The 14,561-nt window shown below is 40.1% G+C and overlaps 1 protein-coding gene across 1 annotated transcript; it reads right to left on the reverse strand.

Moving 5' to 3' along the window:
- Positions 1 to 4,865: 4,865 nt before the first annotated feature.
- LOC140360964 (oligodendrocyte-myelin glycoprotein-like) lies at positions 4,866 to 7,115 on the reverse strand. Its single transcript, XM_072446486.1, has 2 exons — positions 6,833 to 7,115; positions 4,866 to 6,201 (listed from the first exon to the last, which is right to left on the reverse strand). Exons 1-2 carry the CDS (start codon positions 6,838 to 6,840, stop codon positions 4,911 to 4,913), a joined length of 1,299 nt encoding a protein of 432 aa, XP_072302587.1. The 5' UTR covers positions 6,841 to 7,115; the 3' UTR covers positions 4,866 to 4,910.
- Between the last annotated feature and the right edge of the window lie 7,446 nt (positions 7,116 to 14,561).

Raw genomic sequence — 14,561 nt, forward strand, 5'->3', positions numbered from 1 at the left:
CTTCCTATGACCTTAACATTGACCTTGCCTTGTCTTGTGCCATTGAGACGAGAGATATCCCCGGGTATACTCCCCCCACCTCTCGGTCCACCGCTGCAGGGATGAATTTTGCTAGTCTCATCAGTCTTCAAGCCGCTACGCCATATATTCCTTGTTTATTTTTTTAACACGTTCACTTTTGGGCTGATCACTGGCAACATTGCTCTTGGCACAAACAGACATCAAGCCTTAGCGCAAAGACCCAGGCTGTCAATGCAGATTAGCTTTATCAGATCAACTTTATCTACAACATTGGAGCGCCCATCCATTTGTCGGTTGGATACTGGTTCAAAATCTGAGTCACCATTGATAATGTGAGCCATTTTGTCCCGCCATTTATTGAAGGTGCTGCTGTAGCAGGTTTCACACATGCATTATAAAGTAGCAGGACGTAAGTGGGGTGGTTCAATTTATGTTGTCAAGGTGCTCGTCTTCCACACAGCAGGAGCTCGGGTTTTGATGACACAGGAGTTTTAGTGGATTATAAGGGCTGTACGCTGTGCAGAGTTTATATTCCTTGTGAAAAAATGATAAAGCAAGTTTCTCCTCTTCTCTCTTTATATATTCATTTTAACACCATAGGATGTATTACTTATATGCATCTTTGATTGGCAGGAGGAGGCCAAGGTACAAAGAGAAGCCACAAGAAGAGAGCCGACCCCTAAATTGTTCTTGTATATATTGCGACTTGCAGTAGATCACTTCTGACACTGGATTTAAATGCATTGCATAGCTTTTTAGGCATATGCAAAGACAAAGTCATGACCTTTTTCATTTCGTTCCAGGCTTTCTCTTCCCTTTAATTACCTTTGCTTGATAAAATTACACTAAGCCTCATTTTAACTCCTGTAAAACTTTTGTATTGATTTCAAAAGCCCTCTGGCACTCCAGTACAGCCAACTGCTTTATTTCCAAAAAATGGAGATTGTTCTCAAACTCTCTCATACGCACTTATGGATCAGAATGGAGCATTATAGCGGATATATTGTGTTACAGCTGTGAAATTTACTTGCTGTGTACTGTTCGTCAGTGTGTAATTAAGATAGATGGCATTGTGCCAGCATTGTATTATAAAATATGATCCAAAAAACAACTCAACAGAATGCTATTGCTTTTCTTGTTTTTATACTGGATGTACTTTTGAGTCACTTCTGCCCCATGGCCACAAGAGGGCACTTAAAGCACGTGTATTCATATAAGACAGTGCTTGCATGCATGCATGCATGCATGTGTCATCTATCTAAATCATTGTTGATTTTTAAGAAACAAGGCAGGTATATTTCTTGAAGCATACATCCACTTCAATGACCTTCTGCTGCAATGTTACTGAGAAAAAGGTTTCTGTGAGGGCATCAGGTAATATGCCAGGCTGTTATCTCCACATACAGTCTTGAGGAAAAGAGGCTCAGTTTCAAAGCACCTCCAAGAAGCTATTATGGGTTGGTCCAGAGCCAGCCTTGAAAACAGCTTACTTCAAAAACAGGCTGAGAAAATTGACAGTTTTTAAAAATATATTTTACAAATACATACACTCAACGATGCATTAAAACTGAGCCACTCGGAAACGCTTGATTTGAAAAACGTTTTGGCTCTAATGTCAGTGGAGTGTCAGTGGTATACACCTGCCTCTGAAAATGACAGCATGAAAAAATAGCCCTGAGAGGACAGTGGGGTCACAAGGTACAAAGAACAGCACTAGCGTGAGTGTAAAAAAACCCTGGCTGACTCTAAACAAGGCTGAAGAGTGGAAGCGTGACAGCAGCAAATGATGCTCGCCTTCTACACCTTGTCAGTTATTAGGAAAGCCAGAACAGATATCTGACATTACTTTGTGTTTCTCCCACAAAGGAAATAATTGGCTTGCGGTTCGTCCGTTGGCACCTATATAGCACTCAGAGTACAGTAGATGTTTCAAAGTTCTAAAACTAAAAGGAAGAAAAGGAAATTTATAGCCAACAACTAAAATGTAGAGAGTTCATTTTGGAAAAGAGGAGACACTAAAAAATTACCAATCATTTATGTTATACAAGTGATTTCACAGAGACGGATACCAAATGTGAATTTTATACTATATAGCCTTCAAATAGCCTGTAAATAAACAGCTTTTCCCAGAAACTAGGGTAATATTATTAGATAAAGTCTTCCAACCATTTTGATACTACTGCCTTTAAATTCAAAATGAGACATTATGTTCTTACTAAAACATTTGTATAGTCTTGAGGTAAGTTATGTGCTGACACGTTTTACTTTAAAGTATAGAATACCTTGTGTGAAACAAGGCCCACTTTAACTGAACACAAACTCAAAACTAGCAATGAATGATTCACACACTGATGTCAGCGTTAAAAATACATCTGAGACAAACCAATATCGTGCAACAATAGCATTGGTGATGTGTCAGAACATATGTCAGCAAAAGGCTCATGAATAAATATGTATTCGGGGCAGTCAGAAACATGTTGTATAAATGCACCTGTAACGTGTGATTAAAAATAACTGGAACACTTACCACCGAGTTCCTTTTTGTTCTGATCATACTTTCCATTATACAAACGCTGATGTCAGAGTGTAATTTTGTCATTTTGTCCTCTGCTTTTGTGCTGCAAGCAAACAAGGACAATTGTGGATAACAACATCACATTTTGTTTGGCCATGAAATACATTCATCTAAAATTAGCAATTAGCATAATCCTTTAGTGATTGCTACCTTTGCAAGTCACTAACCTTAATCTTTTAAAATAACGAGTTTCTATTTGTGTTTTATTCTGTCCTAGTTTTACAGTAGACAATGGTTCTTCACTTTGACAGGTGACAGTGGCTTCATATCACACATCGACACTGGGTCACTTGGTCACCTTTTGGATGAGTTCTCACTTCATCATGCCCCACTCAAATGTGCTGTTTTTATTGTCACTGATGTGACACATTTGATGTTCAATGATGTTTTGCCATAAAAGGCTTCACTAAATATTTTTTAGACTGTTCGAAAGCTACTTTGTACAGAACATAGCACATTTGAAAAGTTAGTTACTATCAAGTCATTAACATTTACTTGGCTGAAACATGCTCCATCGCAGGGTCGTTGGACTGGGCTGGTGAAGGATACTCATTCATCCAGGGCACAGTGCAGGCAGAGACGGTTTGTATCCAGAGCCGAGAATGGGTGCCACACTTCTACCCAATCAAACATAAATATTACACACAGAGTAGTAAATTAATCCACACATTTAGATCATATTCTTGTTTGGAAGTAAATGCTTTCTGAATTGCCCTGCAAAGCCCATATGAACCAATTGTATTATGTTATAAAAAAAAAAAAAACTAATTAAATTGTGATAATCGAAGATAAGATAATAGAAGCATTCATTTTTGCATTCATTTATGTAACTTTTCTGGTTACAGGCTTTTGTCCATGGAGATATTGTGAAATGTTTCAAATACGGCATTAAACTTATCTTATATCGTTAGGTACACCACTGGTCCACTGGTGGACTGGAGATTTTTTGTTGGACATTCCTACTCTCATCACCCGGAGCCCACAGGGCTGTGTATTTTCTCCTCTGCTCTTCTCCCTGTACACCAACCGCTGCACCTCCAGCCACGACTCTATAAAACTGAATACGATGACACCCCCTCATTGGGCTCATCTCGGACAGGAGGGAGGTGGTCCTGGTGTAGTGGCAACAACCTGGAGCTCAACGCCCAGCAAACAGTGGAGATGATCGTGGACTTCCTCGAAACCACAATCACAGTGGACCGACCATCAACTCCTGCTCCACAAATTTAATTTGGAACATTCAAAGCAATAACATCTCCAAGGAGACAAGCAGGTGGTGGAAACCCCCATTAGAAATGTTACATAATGTACCTTCAAGTAATAAGCTATTTTAATATACGGTCTTATCTCAAAATGCAAAAAAATAAAACACAGCAATTTAATTTGAAACTTTATTCAATTATTAGAAATAAATGTGAAGAAATTCTAGATATGTATAGCGTATAAATTGTGTCTTGATGTTGTTATACACGGTCCTCTCGTCTCATCACACTCAGGAGACCACTTCTGTAGGAAAGTGTGTGGGCTAAACTCAATGACATCAACTTGTGAATATTTTAACCTTTCATATAAATAGGCTGGTAGAGTGTGCTTTAATGCCATGTACCGGTATGACGGTGGGTTAGCATTCCTGGAACGTTCAATCACCATGCGGATCATTTTCTCCGGCGTCACTGAATCATGAAGGACACTTTAGTCTGAGATGTGAGCTAAATGCATAAGCAAAGCTAAGGACTCCTGGAGTTTGTTAAAGAAAGTGAGGCAACTTTGTCATAGTATGGCTACCTCTTTTGGCCTCTCAAGGTAAAGGTAGGGGACATTTCTGTATTTGAGTCTATTTACACCGTAACAAAAGTAGATTGCAAGCGTTAGCACCTCAGCATCCACATTTTTATCTGCAGCTTCTATGTACAAGTATTAGTCGTTTATAAGAAAGCTTAAGCTCACAATTATGACAAACTTGGTAAATCCAAAGTGCAAAATCTGCAAAGATATTCTGTTTATAAAACCCTCATGCTTCTAAATCTAGCTAGCATTACAGCGCTACATGCCTCATTAAACAGCTAGTGGTGATCAAATGACATTTAGCTGCATGATTTGTCACATAGTAAGATTTTCTATTCGCTTATTTTGCTTTAGACTGGATGATATTAGCTTGAGATTTGGCAGAAGGCCTCTAAATAGCATTACAATGTTGGAGCTGTCAGCGTTTCAGAAAAAATGCCTGATGGGCGAAGAATAAATCAAACATTTAAAAAAAAATAAAAAAATAAAAATGCATGTGCTCTTATCTGTTAAGGCATCAATTGCTTCCTCATTGTCCCTGTTGTAGGATAATGATTGACAGAAGACCCAGACTTTGCAGGAGAGTGGAGCACATGGCTGATGCCAAGCTAGAGTTGCTAACACCACCAGGATTCTGCCTCCTGACACTTCTGGTGCGTAGCGTGGTGGTTTTCTTTGTGTGGGTGGATGAGCTTTCAGTTGTAAAGTACGTGTTTGCGGCAAGTGTCACATCAGGCATATCTGTGATATCGCTTGTATCAGAAATTGAGGACGTTTCTGTCATGTGAAAATATGAATCAATGTCCAAAAAGTCTTCCACAGTTTGAAGTGCAAGTTTGTTATTAGTAGAGAAGGTAGGGTAGTATTGAGTGGTCAGTTCCTCCTTAGTAGTGTATGGCTGATACCACCTTCCAGTCTCACTAGCCCCTGGGGTCATAGAGTTGTGGCCTTGTGCACTGGCTGCGAGGGGTGGTAGATCATAGGACGCAAAGTGCCAGCCTCCGGTTCTTCCAGAACGCACTCCTCCACAAATAGATTGGGTATAGCAGGGGCAACCAAGGACACGTGCTGAAGTTTGTTGGGCCCAAGTCACGATGTAGGCGATTTCATTTGGTACATGGCAGGCCCATGGGTTACTCCCCAAATGTATGATTCGAAGTGACGTCAGATTGTCCAGCACCCCAAAAGACATTGTGGTGAAGTGGTTAGCTTGAAGGTAAAAATGACTTAACCTTGGTAGCCTGTCCAAGGACCCTGGTAGAACCTTTACAAGCAGGTTGTTTGATAGGTCTATTGTGTCAAGTTGAGCTGGCATGTTGGTAGGCATTGTCCAGAAGTGGTTGTGACTCAAGTTAAGTGTACGAAGATTTATTAAGGTGTTATTTATGAAGACTGCACGTTCTAGCTTGTTGTACGACAGATCAAGAACTTGCAGATTCCATTGGTAAGCAGTGTCATTCTTTTCCAAGAGTTGAACACGGTTATAGGATGCGTAAAGCTGCCAGAGTGACCTTGGAAGTCCTGCAGGAAGGTGAGTCAACCTATTGTAAGACAAATCAAGGACTCTTAGATGTGTGTATGGTGTTAGATGGATATCCAAGTTGTGAAAACGATTATGGGACAAGTTGAGAGTGCGGAGGTTGTACTGTAAACCGTCAGGCAGTAGTCTGAGCCCTCTCCAGGAGCAGTCTACTTCCCGGTGACTACGACTGCAGGTGCACATAGAGGGACACACAGCGAGGACGCGCCAGCCCAGCAACAACAGCAGCAGCAGAAATTCCAGGAGGGCCTTATTAGGGGAGAGTTTCAGCAGCACATTCCTGTAAGAAAGAAGGAAATACAGAGAGATATTGAAGTTTGTCATACACAGATAGAGATCTGCTTCAATGGCACTAAGGAAGCAGAAGTCACTCTGGCTGACAATATTTGCTTTCACTATCAGGCTCTGCCTCTGTATTGCTGACAGAAACCAGTGGATTTTTAAATAACTTTCTTGTTTGCAAAGACAAAATAATTTGGTTCCAAAATAAAATAACATCTTTGGCACAATTTACTTTTCAAACAATTAGGAAAAATGTTGTATACTATAAGCTTTGCAAAAAAAATACCTTGTTACACTAAAATCATTCATCTCACAGAATGAGAAATCCCGCTAGTCATTTTGCCCGACATCAGTTTGCGTGTTCAATCGTCAGTGGTTGTCAGTGCACTTAGTCCCGTGCCCTCAGAGGAACATGAAGTAGCTCAATAGATGGGTTTTATTAATGACTCCACAGAGAACTAATGCATCAGCTGCTTTAAAGGCAGAGAGAGCAAAGACACACACAGCCGGGAGCTCTACACTGCTGAGACTGCAGTACTTTTACCGTAAATGGAGTGCGGGTGTGGTACAAGGATAAGTGTTTTTTCTCTCCTTTCTATATAAAGAAAGCATTTTAAATTCAAACTCACCTTCTCATCTTATCATTCCAGTCACTTTTTTCTCCTCCTCTTTTTGCTTGCCGGCCCGTTCTCTCGCCAAACCAGCTGCTGAAGGTGGATTTTCTTCTATATAGATTTTGACCCCAGTTCCAGGAAAGCCTTTTTGGAGTCGCAGCTTTCCTTGGCTCAGTTTTGAACGAGTGGCAGAGTGATGATAGTGTCTGTGTAGTATGTAGAGGTTTTTGGGGTTGGTGCGATGAGAGGCACTGCAGGATGTGAATTTACTCGACTGTGCAGTGCAAGTGCAGGCAGGGATGGGACGGGTGGAGGAGAGTGAGAGGAAGGGGGGTTGGAATAGAGGGTTCCCTTGGCTACAGAGCTGCAAAAGGGTAGACCTCTGCATTTTAAATAATGGAGGACTTTGATTAGCATTGACTGGCCGGGCTGGTTGTATTGTGATTAAGAGAGAACAATTAGGACTAAAGTGGTTTCTAATAGGGCTGCACTATATAAGAGACACACACAATGATAACTGTGTCAAACAAGGCCAAAGTCGGGTCTAACACAATAGTAATACTGGACTTCATTAAGTTGATGTTAAAGTTAAACCTTTCCCCTTTTGTAACTAAGCATAATCAGGATTACCATTCTCACATGTACAAATGTACACGTTTGTCCATTATTTTGCACTCTAATAGGGTTTGTGTATAAATGTATGGTTATCCTAAAAAATAACTTCCAAATTGTACTAAAGTGTGTTATTATTTTTTGCCTGTAGGATTTACTCGACAGTGCAGTGCAGCAAGAAAAGGGTAACGAGACTGGGGAATAACATGCAGCAAATTGTCAAAAGCCAGATTCATATTCACAGCGCTGCAGCCTGCTCCACATGGTAGGCATATGTGCTATCCACTCCACCACTGTACTAAAATGTAATTACTATACTAAATACGTTCAAAATAAACGCTCTCCATGTATCCACATTCAGGTACAAAAATCAAAGTAAGATGTTTTTTGACCCCTTTTTACTTAATGACATGCTATTTTGTAATTGTGTGCTTTTCAGCTCTTAGAAGAGTAAAGGAAGTAAAGAGGAAAGATCTGTATATACAGTTTTGTTCTGCCCTTTACATTTTGCAATGTATTTTGTTTACATTGCAGATATTGTACTTGACACTATACACAATACTTAGGCCAATAATATGATATATTATATCAATATGATATTATATTGAAAATGATTATAATTGTAATCATTTTTCAAATACTGCATCTGTTGTTATGCTATATCTCTTTGCAAATTCAGTGTCTCTCCCTGAAGCTCCAGGATTTATTACTCAGGGTTCTCCTCCACTGCAGCTTCCTGCCTGTCATCATTAATACCAGCTCTGCTCTGCTCAGCTCCACACTGCATTGCTGTACTTCTCCCTCACATGATTAACTCCAGCTATACAGGGCAGCCCACTGCAATAACAGATGGCTCTCATTGATAAAATATAGAAGGCCACAAAGCTGAAATGTGTATCCCCCAGAAAGGTAGTGTCTGAGGTATTTTTCATGGAAATAATCACAACAGCTATTTTTACAAAGTTTGTGATTTCCCAGTTTGCCCTTCTCTCTTGTCTTGTCTCAGAATCAGAATCAGAATCAGAATCAGAATCAGAAAAGGGTTTATTGCCATTTGTCGATGAACAAAAATTCCCAAACATAGGAACTTGTCCTGGCGGGTCTCACACTACGACTGAAACTTATGCCCTCACTGTCTCATGACTGTCAAACTGAAACATTCACTTCAGTCAGTCAGTAGATACATATGAGGAGAGACAACCTTTGAGATGTTTGCCCACTAACCTTAAGGTGTACAGTTCAATACCTACTTGAGTTATTGGACAAGACATTTCATCCACTCAGCTTGAATAAATGTGTTGGTTGTGATTGCCCACACTGAAAGAAACTTAGGGGTGAAAGAATATTGAACAGCATTAAAAAGTGGGATATTGATGTCGTTGCATAAGCAATTAGTTTAAACCAGTGGTTCTCAAATTGTGGTACAGGTACACGGAAATCTTCTGGAGGAAGTTTTTTTGTCTAATTTTGATCTGTTTAGTCCCGGTTTGAAACAAATTAGTAGAAATTTTATATTATAGAATCACAGTTTTAAATAATCAAAATGTCACTGCTAAACTGCCTTACTCAAACCCTAACCCTGGACTCCAAGCCAAATATAATAGAAAGTTAACATTTGAAACACCTCTGTGCAAAGACGCGTAACAGTAAATTGGTATGGTGACGCTGAAAGAAGTTTTGCTTTTTCAGGTTTACTATAAAAGACATGATTTTACATTTAGTTGATTATAAAGCACAGTATTGATCTCATATGGCTTGGTAATAGAAACAGAGTAATTGACGTCCTGTTCAAAACGGCAAAACTGAGAGGCCCCATTGTTGACCTGGAGCCTGAATTTTTCTAATAATCAAGTACAGAGGAGAGGGGGGAGGGGAGATAGGTGAAAACTGACCTTTTCTGAGCACAATACAATACAATATTATTCAAGTAACTACAAATAGACTTGAGTTTTTGTGAGAAATAACAAAATGCTTCACCAGCATTGCTTAGCAAAATTGCCCATATGGTTCTGAACTAGAATTAAACTAGGACTAGACTATAACCAAACAGGTCTGACTCAGGACTAACCTAAAACAAAACTAGGTCTAATCTAGTGCTAACCCAGAATTAAACCAAAAAATGTGGGTGGGTCGTGGGCCAAATTAAACTCCTTGATGGGCCTGATTTGGCCCCTGGGCCTTTTGATGAATAGCCGCGGTTTACACAGACTAAAACGTTGTTTTCGGAATCGTTGTATTGTTGAGTTGTTGCTCACATGAACGCATTTTGTACAAATCAATCTACTTTCGACTTTTCCTCGTTCTCCACAAGAATGGATTTCCCGCTCGACCGGAAGTGTGATTAGAACAAAAATACAAAAAGAGGAAAAAGTTGGCAGGGCGGGTGCATCCACACAGAATTAATCTGTGAGGAACTGCTGCTGGTCTAGACCAGTTTTATAACCAGGACTAAACCAGGACTTGAACAGGACCAAACCAAGTCTACATCTGGACTATACTGGGCTCACCCCTGTGACCTGTCCTGAACCTGTCCTGCCTGTCCACGGTTAGAATAAACTACCAAAGCTCACTACAACTAACCTCAGAGTAATCAACCAATAATCCACATAACGTCTTCATAGTCCTCCACTGTTCATTCTGCATTGTGGTCTTATGACTGAATATATATATCCATCATTAGGCCACATGGGCGCACTGCTCTTCAGATATGGGCACAAGGAGGCGGAAACAACTCTAGGCGCATCTATAGTGAAAAGGGTTTTGTGTGCGTTAGCCTTTTGACTACTGAACGGGAGCTGCTCTTTCACACTGGAGTGGCTGTGCCCAGAAGAGCCGCACTTCCTGGTTTACTAATCAGCTGCATTTCACTCTCTCTTCACATGACACAATGAGACACTAACAGTCACAAAGGGCCAGAAGAGCGGGGCTGATGATTACATCTTAAAAGTGAAATGTACAGTCTATGATTTGGAGGCTTGATTGCAGTAGAAAGAAATAATGAGCAAGAATATTCATGTTTTTTATTATAAATGGAGAAAAATGGTTTAGTCAAAAATCGAAATATGTTGTTACAGCCATTCACACACTCACTCGGAAAAACAATAATACATTAAAAAACATAAAATGGTGTTTATGATGACTAGACTATAGTAAGTTATTATGAAGTTTTGGGGGAATGCCACACACTGTATAACCTTTAAAATACATCCAGCATTATTAGGCCCGAGCGCCACAAGCTGGCGAGAGGCCTATTAATCTCATAAGGCCGTGCGAAGCACGGCTGCGAAAGTGCGCACGTGGTGCGCACGAAATCGAGCGCGAAGCGCTCGCCCACTTCCAAACACTCACTAACGCACTCCTTCACTCATGCACGCCCCGTGCATACTAATTAGTAGTAGGAAAATGGAACTTTACCGTTGTAAACGGGCGAAGCCCGTGCAAAAGTACGCACTAAACGAGCGGTCGTCATCCCCATATAAAGCACTCATTTGCGCTAAGTAGCTCACGAATACGTTCCCCATCTCTTGCATGTTCCGTGCATATAAGCATGTAATGCAAAAATTGAACATTATTACTGTATAGAGGGCCAAAAACACAAAGTGGGCGGAGCCCACTCAAAACTAACGAAAGTACCCGTCAGTGACCAGGGACCCACACCATGAGGTAGGAAAGCGCGAGCGCTTTCCGAAAATGTATAGTTCATGATATTTGAAAAATGGGAAACATTGTTTTCGCATCGGAATATTATTCTTTCTTCTTCTTCTTCTTCTTCTTCTTCTTCTTCTTCTTCTTCTTCTTCTTCTTCTTCTTCTTCTAATATTATTACGGCAACGCCGTCCGCCCAACCAAATGTCGGCCATATTGCTTCAAAAATGGCTAAACATGACTTCGGAGTTTTTCCAAACGTCGTACTTTTACGAACTCCTCCCAGGGCGTTGGCCCTAAAAAGCTGAAATTTGGTTAAAATGCTACTGAGGAGTGGGACATCAAAAGTTATCCAAATTACATTGATACCTGTCACGGTCTCTGTGCGGCGAAGCCGCAAACTGTAGCAAGAATTTCAGAAATCTCCCAAATTTAACATTTCTGCCGTTTGCGCAGATAAAGTCCGAATTGCGTCAAATTAGAATCAGTTGTTAAACTCTTTGCCCTAAACCTACTTGAAGTGAAAAAAATTAATTTGGAGCCACAGCGCCCCCTACAGATTTTATATGGAGGTTAAATATTTAGTTTTGCGAAATTATATGAAATTTGACACACAACTCAATTTTGGCCCCATCAAAAAAGTCAATGAGACTCATGTCATAATTGTTATGGCTTTGCCGTAACGATGACCGAAACCTTCCATGTTATTCCAATGGGGAAATCGCCAGAACATGTTTACATTTTAGACTTTCACAAACTCCTCTTAGGGCGTCAGCCCTATTAACCTGAAATTTGGTGAGACTCATCTTCAGGGGTGGACCATCAAAAGTTATCCACATTTTTATTCAAAGAGTCACGGTGTCTGTGCGGCAAAGCCGCACATTTTGCCAAGAATTCAAAATAAAATTGCTTTTTGATGGTAAAACAAAGGGGAGAAGATGTGACAGCGTCACAGATTCAGCAGTAGATGTAATAAAAGGACAATTGGGGCGCGTTAGCGCCCCAATTGTCCTCCTCTTGCGGCGTGGCAGCGGCGTGGCGAGGGCCGATCATTGCCGCTTGCGGCTATATTTTTTAATTATTTTTCATTAATTATTACAATATTAAGAGTACACATTTTTCTTACAATCATTTCATAAAATTGTGTACATAGACCTTGCATTTTTGTCAACGTTTGAAAAAATAAATAAAACATCACAAAAACAATTGATTACGTATGCAAACACAGTTCTATGAATGAAAGTGAAATGAAATAAAACAACACAATATATAACGTAAAATCGTTAAAAACAGTAAAAAGCCATAACTTAAAAGCCCAAACATTTTTTTTATGGATTTAAAGACCTGTAGACTTTATTAGACAGGACAGTTTAAGCGCGAAATGGAGATGAGAGAAGAAAGGACACGCAGCAAATTGGCGGAGCCGGGAATCGAACCAGCGACGCTGCAGCAATTGCACATGGACCACCAGGCAGCACTAAAAGCCAAAATGTAACTTAAAAACCTCCTCCACCATGACCTCTTATTCAATTTGAATATATTTTGCTTCAAACTTATTTTCCTTCACTCTTTGCTTCCCCTGATGTGGGACGGCTCTTGCTTTTATCCACTTGGGACTCTTTGCCCTCCTCTTTTGGACCTGACGACTCCTCCACAGCAGCTCCAGGTGTCTCCTTCATTTCCTCGTCCTTGGCATCCTTTTCTTTCTGCTCCACTCCATTCTCACACTTGTCTTTTTCCTCCTTCTTGCTTTTCGTCTCTGGTTCATTGCCACCCTCTCCATCCTCGTCACGTGTTTCATTCAAGTTGCTCATTAACACCGTGGTCTCTTTGGCATCTGCGTCAGACTTGTTGTTGCCCATGCAGAATTTAGCAGGAATCATCAGGTCTGAACGCCCGCTCAGCATCTTGAGGCGTCTGCTTAGTTGGCATACTTTCCAGGCCAGCAGAATAGTGGAAATGAGCAAGATGGCACAGGCTAGAATGAGTCCCCCAGCGATCAAAAACAGTCTGTTGAACTCAGAGGTGGTGGACAGTGAGGGTTTGTCGTATGCAGGTGTGGTGTGTGGTGTGACTGTTGGGCGGCTGGTTTGAAGGTCAGAGGTGGCTGTTGAATCAGTGGTCAGATTGGATGAAGTAACGTTGTCAGTCTGGTTTGGAGTCCCAGTAGTTACTATGGCGTCACACCAACACACACCAACACCCAAGAAGCAGAGGAATATGATTGCAGTTTTCATTCTGTAAGCATACGAGTTAAGTGTTATGTAGTGTTATGGAATATTTATAACCAAAGCATCAATAATTTTGCAAGTTGATACCAAAAAATATATTTTTTCATCTGAGAACATTTACATTTTTTTCACATTCCTTAAAAAAAATCATCAACCCTCAAGATTATTTAGTCAATTAATTGTAATTATTCAGGTCATGATATCACTGTAAGAACTAAAAAATAATAATTGACAATTTTGAAAGCAAAATTTAGTAATTTCAATTCAATTTGTAGACTCCAAAAAGGAGCTAAATGTTTTCAAGGTTAAGGTACACTTTATTGTCCCCGCAGGGAAATTTGTCCTCTGCAATTGACCCATCCGTCAATGCCAGCGGGGCATCTCCTCAGGAGCAGTGGGTGCCACAGTGCAGGGCCCAGGGGCCCATTTTCTTGTGTTAAACTTGGTCAGCAGGAGGATTTTACCTATTACATGTGTTTTGGGTTGATGGGGGAAACCGGAGCACCCAGCACCCAGACACAGGTTGTTTGTTGTGTGTCAATAATTGTGAATATTTTTATATTGTGATGTTTCTTCCCATAATAGTTATCAAGCTAAAATTCAAATTTACAATACACAAATTTTAATTAATAAATCCTGAAGATAATTGATTAATTTAATGCTATACTAATTTTAATATACCGGTACTTGATTTTCACAACCAAACAATAAAACAAATACTTATAAAAGCAATTAAAAGTAAAGACCACTTACTTTTCTGCCAGACAAGATGAGTAGTGTGAAGAAGACTGTAACACACAAATGATGGTCTCATGTGTCAGTGCACTTATATGAGCAAAAATAGCAGAAGGAAGTGTGTCTTTGTCTGCTCAAGCACACATCTGGCAGCAGGACTGTAAATAGATCAGCCACTTCTCAATAATCACCTCCTTTACTGTAAAAGAGCTAACTTAACTTAATGGTTTGGTCAGGCCTTTTATTTGTTCTCGATAAAGCCCATCTTTAAAACGCAATAGTTAACCATTTAGTCTTAAAAAGATGGGCATATATAATAATAATCAACTAATATAAACAGCATGTCTGCATGAGTGAATGCTATTGTAATTTATGCTGGACTTATAATTGTGATTCCATGAGACAATATGTTAAGGTTGTGGTTTAAGTCTTAATCTAGATCAGATTCACAGTCCTTTATTTTTCCTGTCCTACCAGAAAGTCAAGACTAAATAAAGGCATTTTACTGTTAGGTCAAAAAT

Source organism: Eucyclogobius newberryi, unplaced genomic scaffold (genome assembly GCF_026437365.1).
Source record: "Eucyclogobius newberryi isolate DKJ021-1_F unplaced genomic scaffold, fEucNew1.0.hap1 SCAF_15, whole genome shotgun sequence".
In the NCBI taxonomy this organism is placed as follows: Eukaryota; Metazoa; Chordata; class Actinopteri; order Gobiiformes; family Gobiidae; genus Eucyclogobius; species Eucyclogobius newberryi.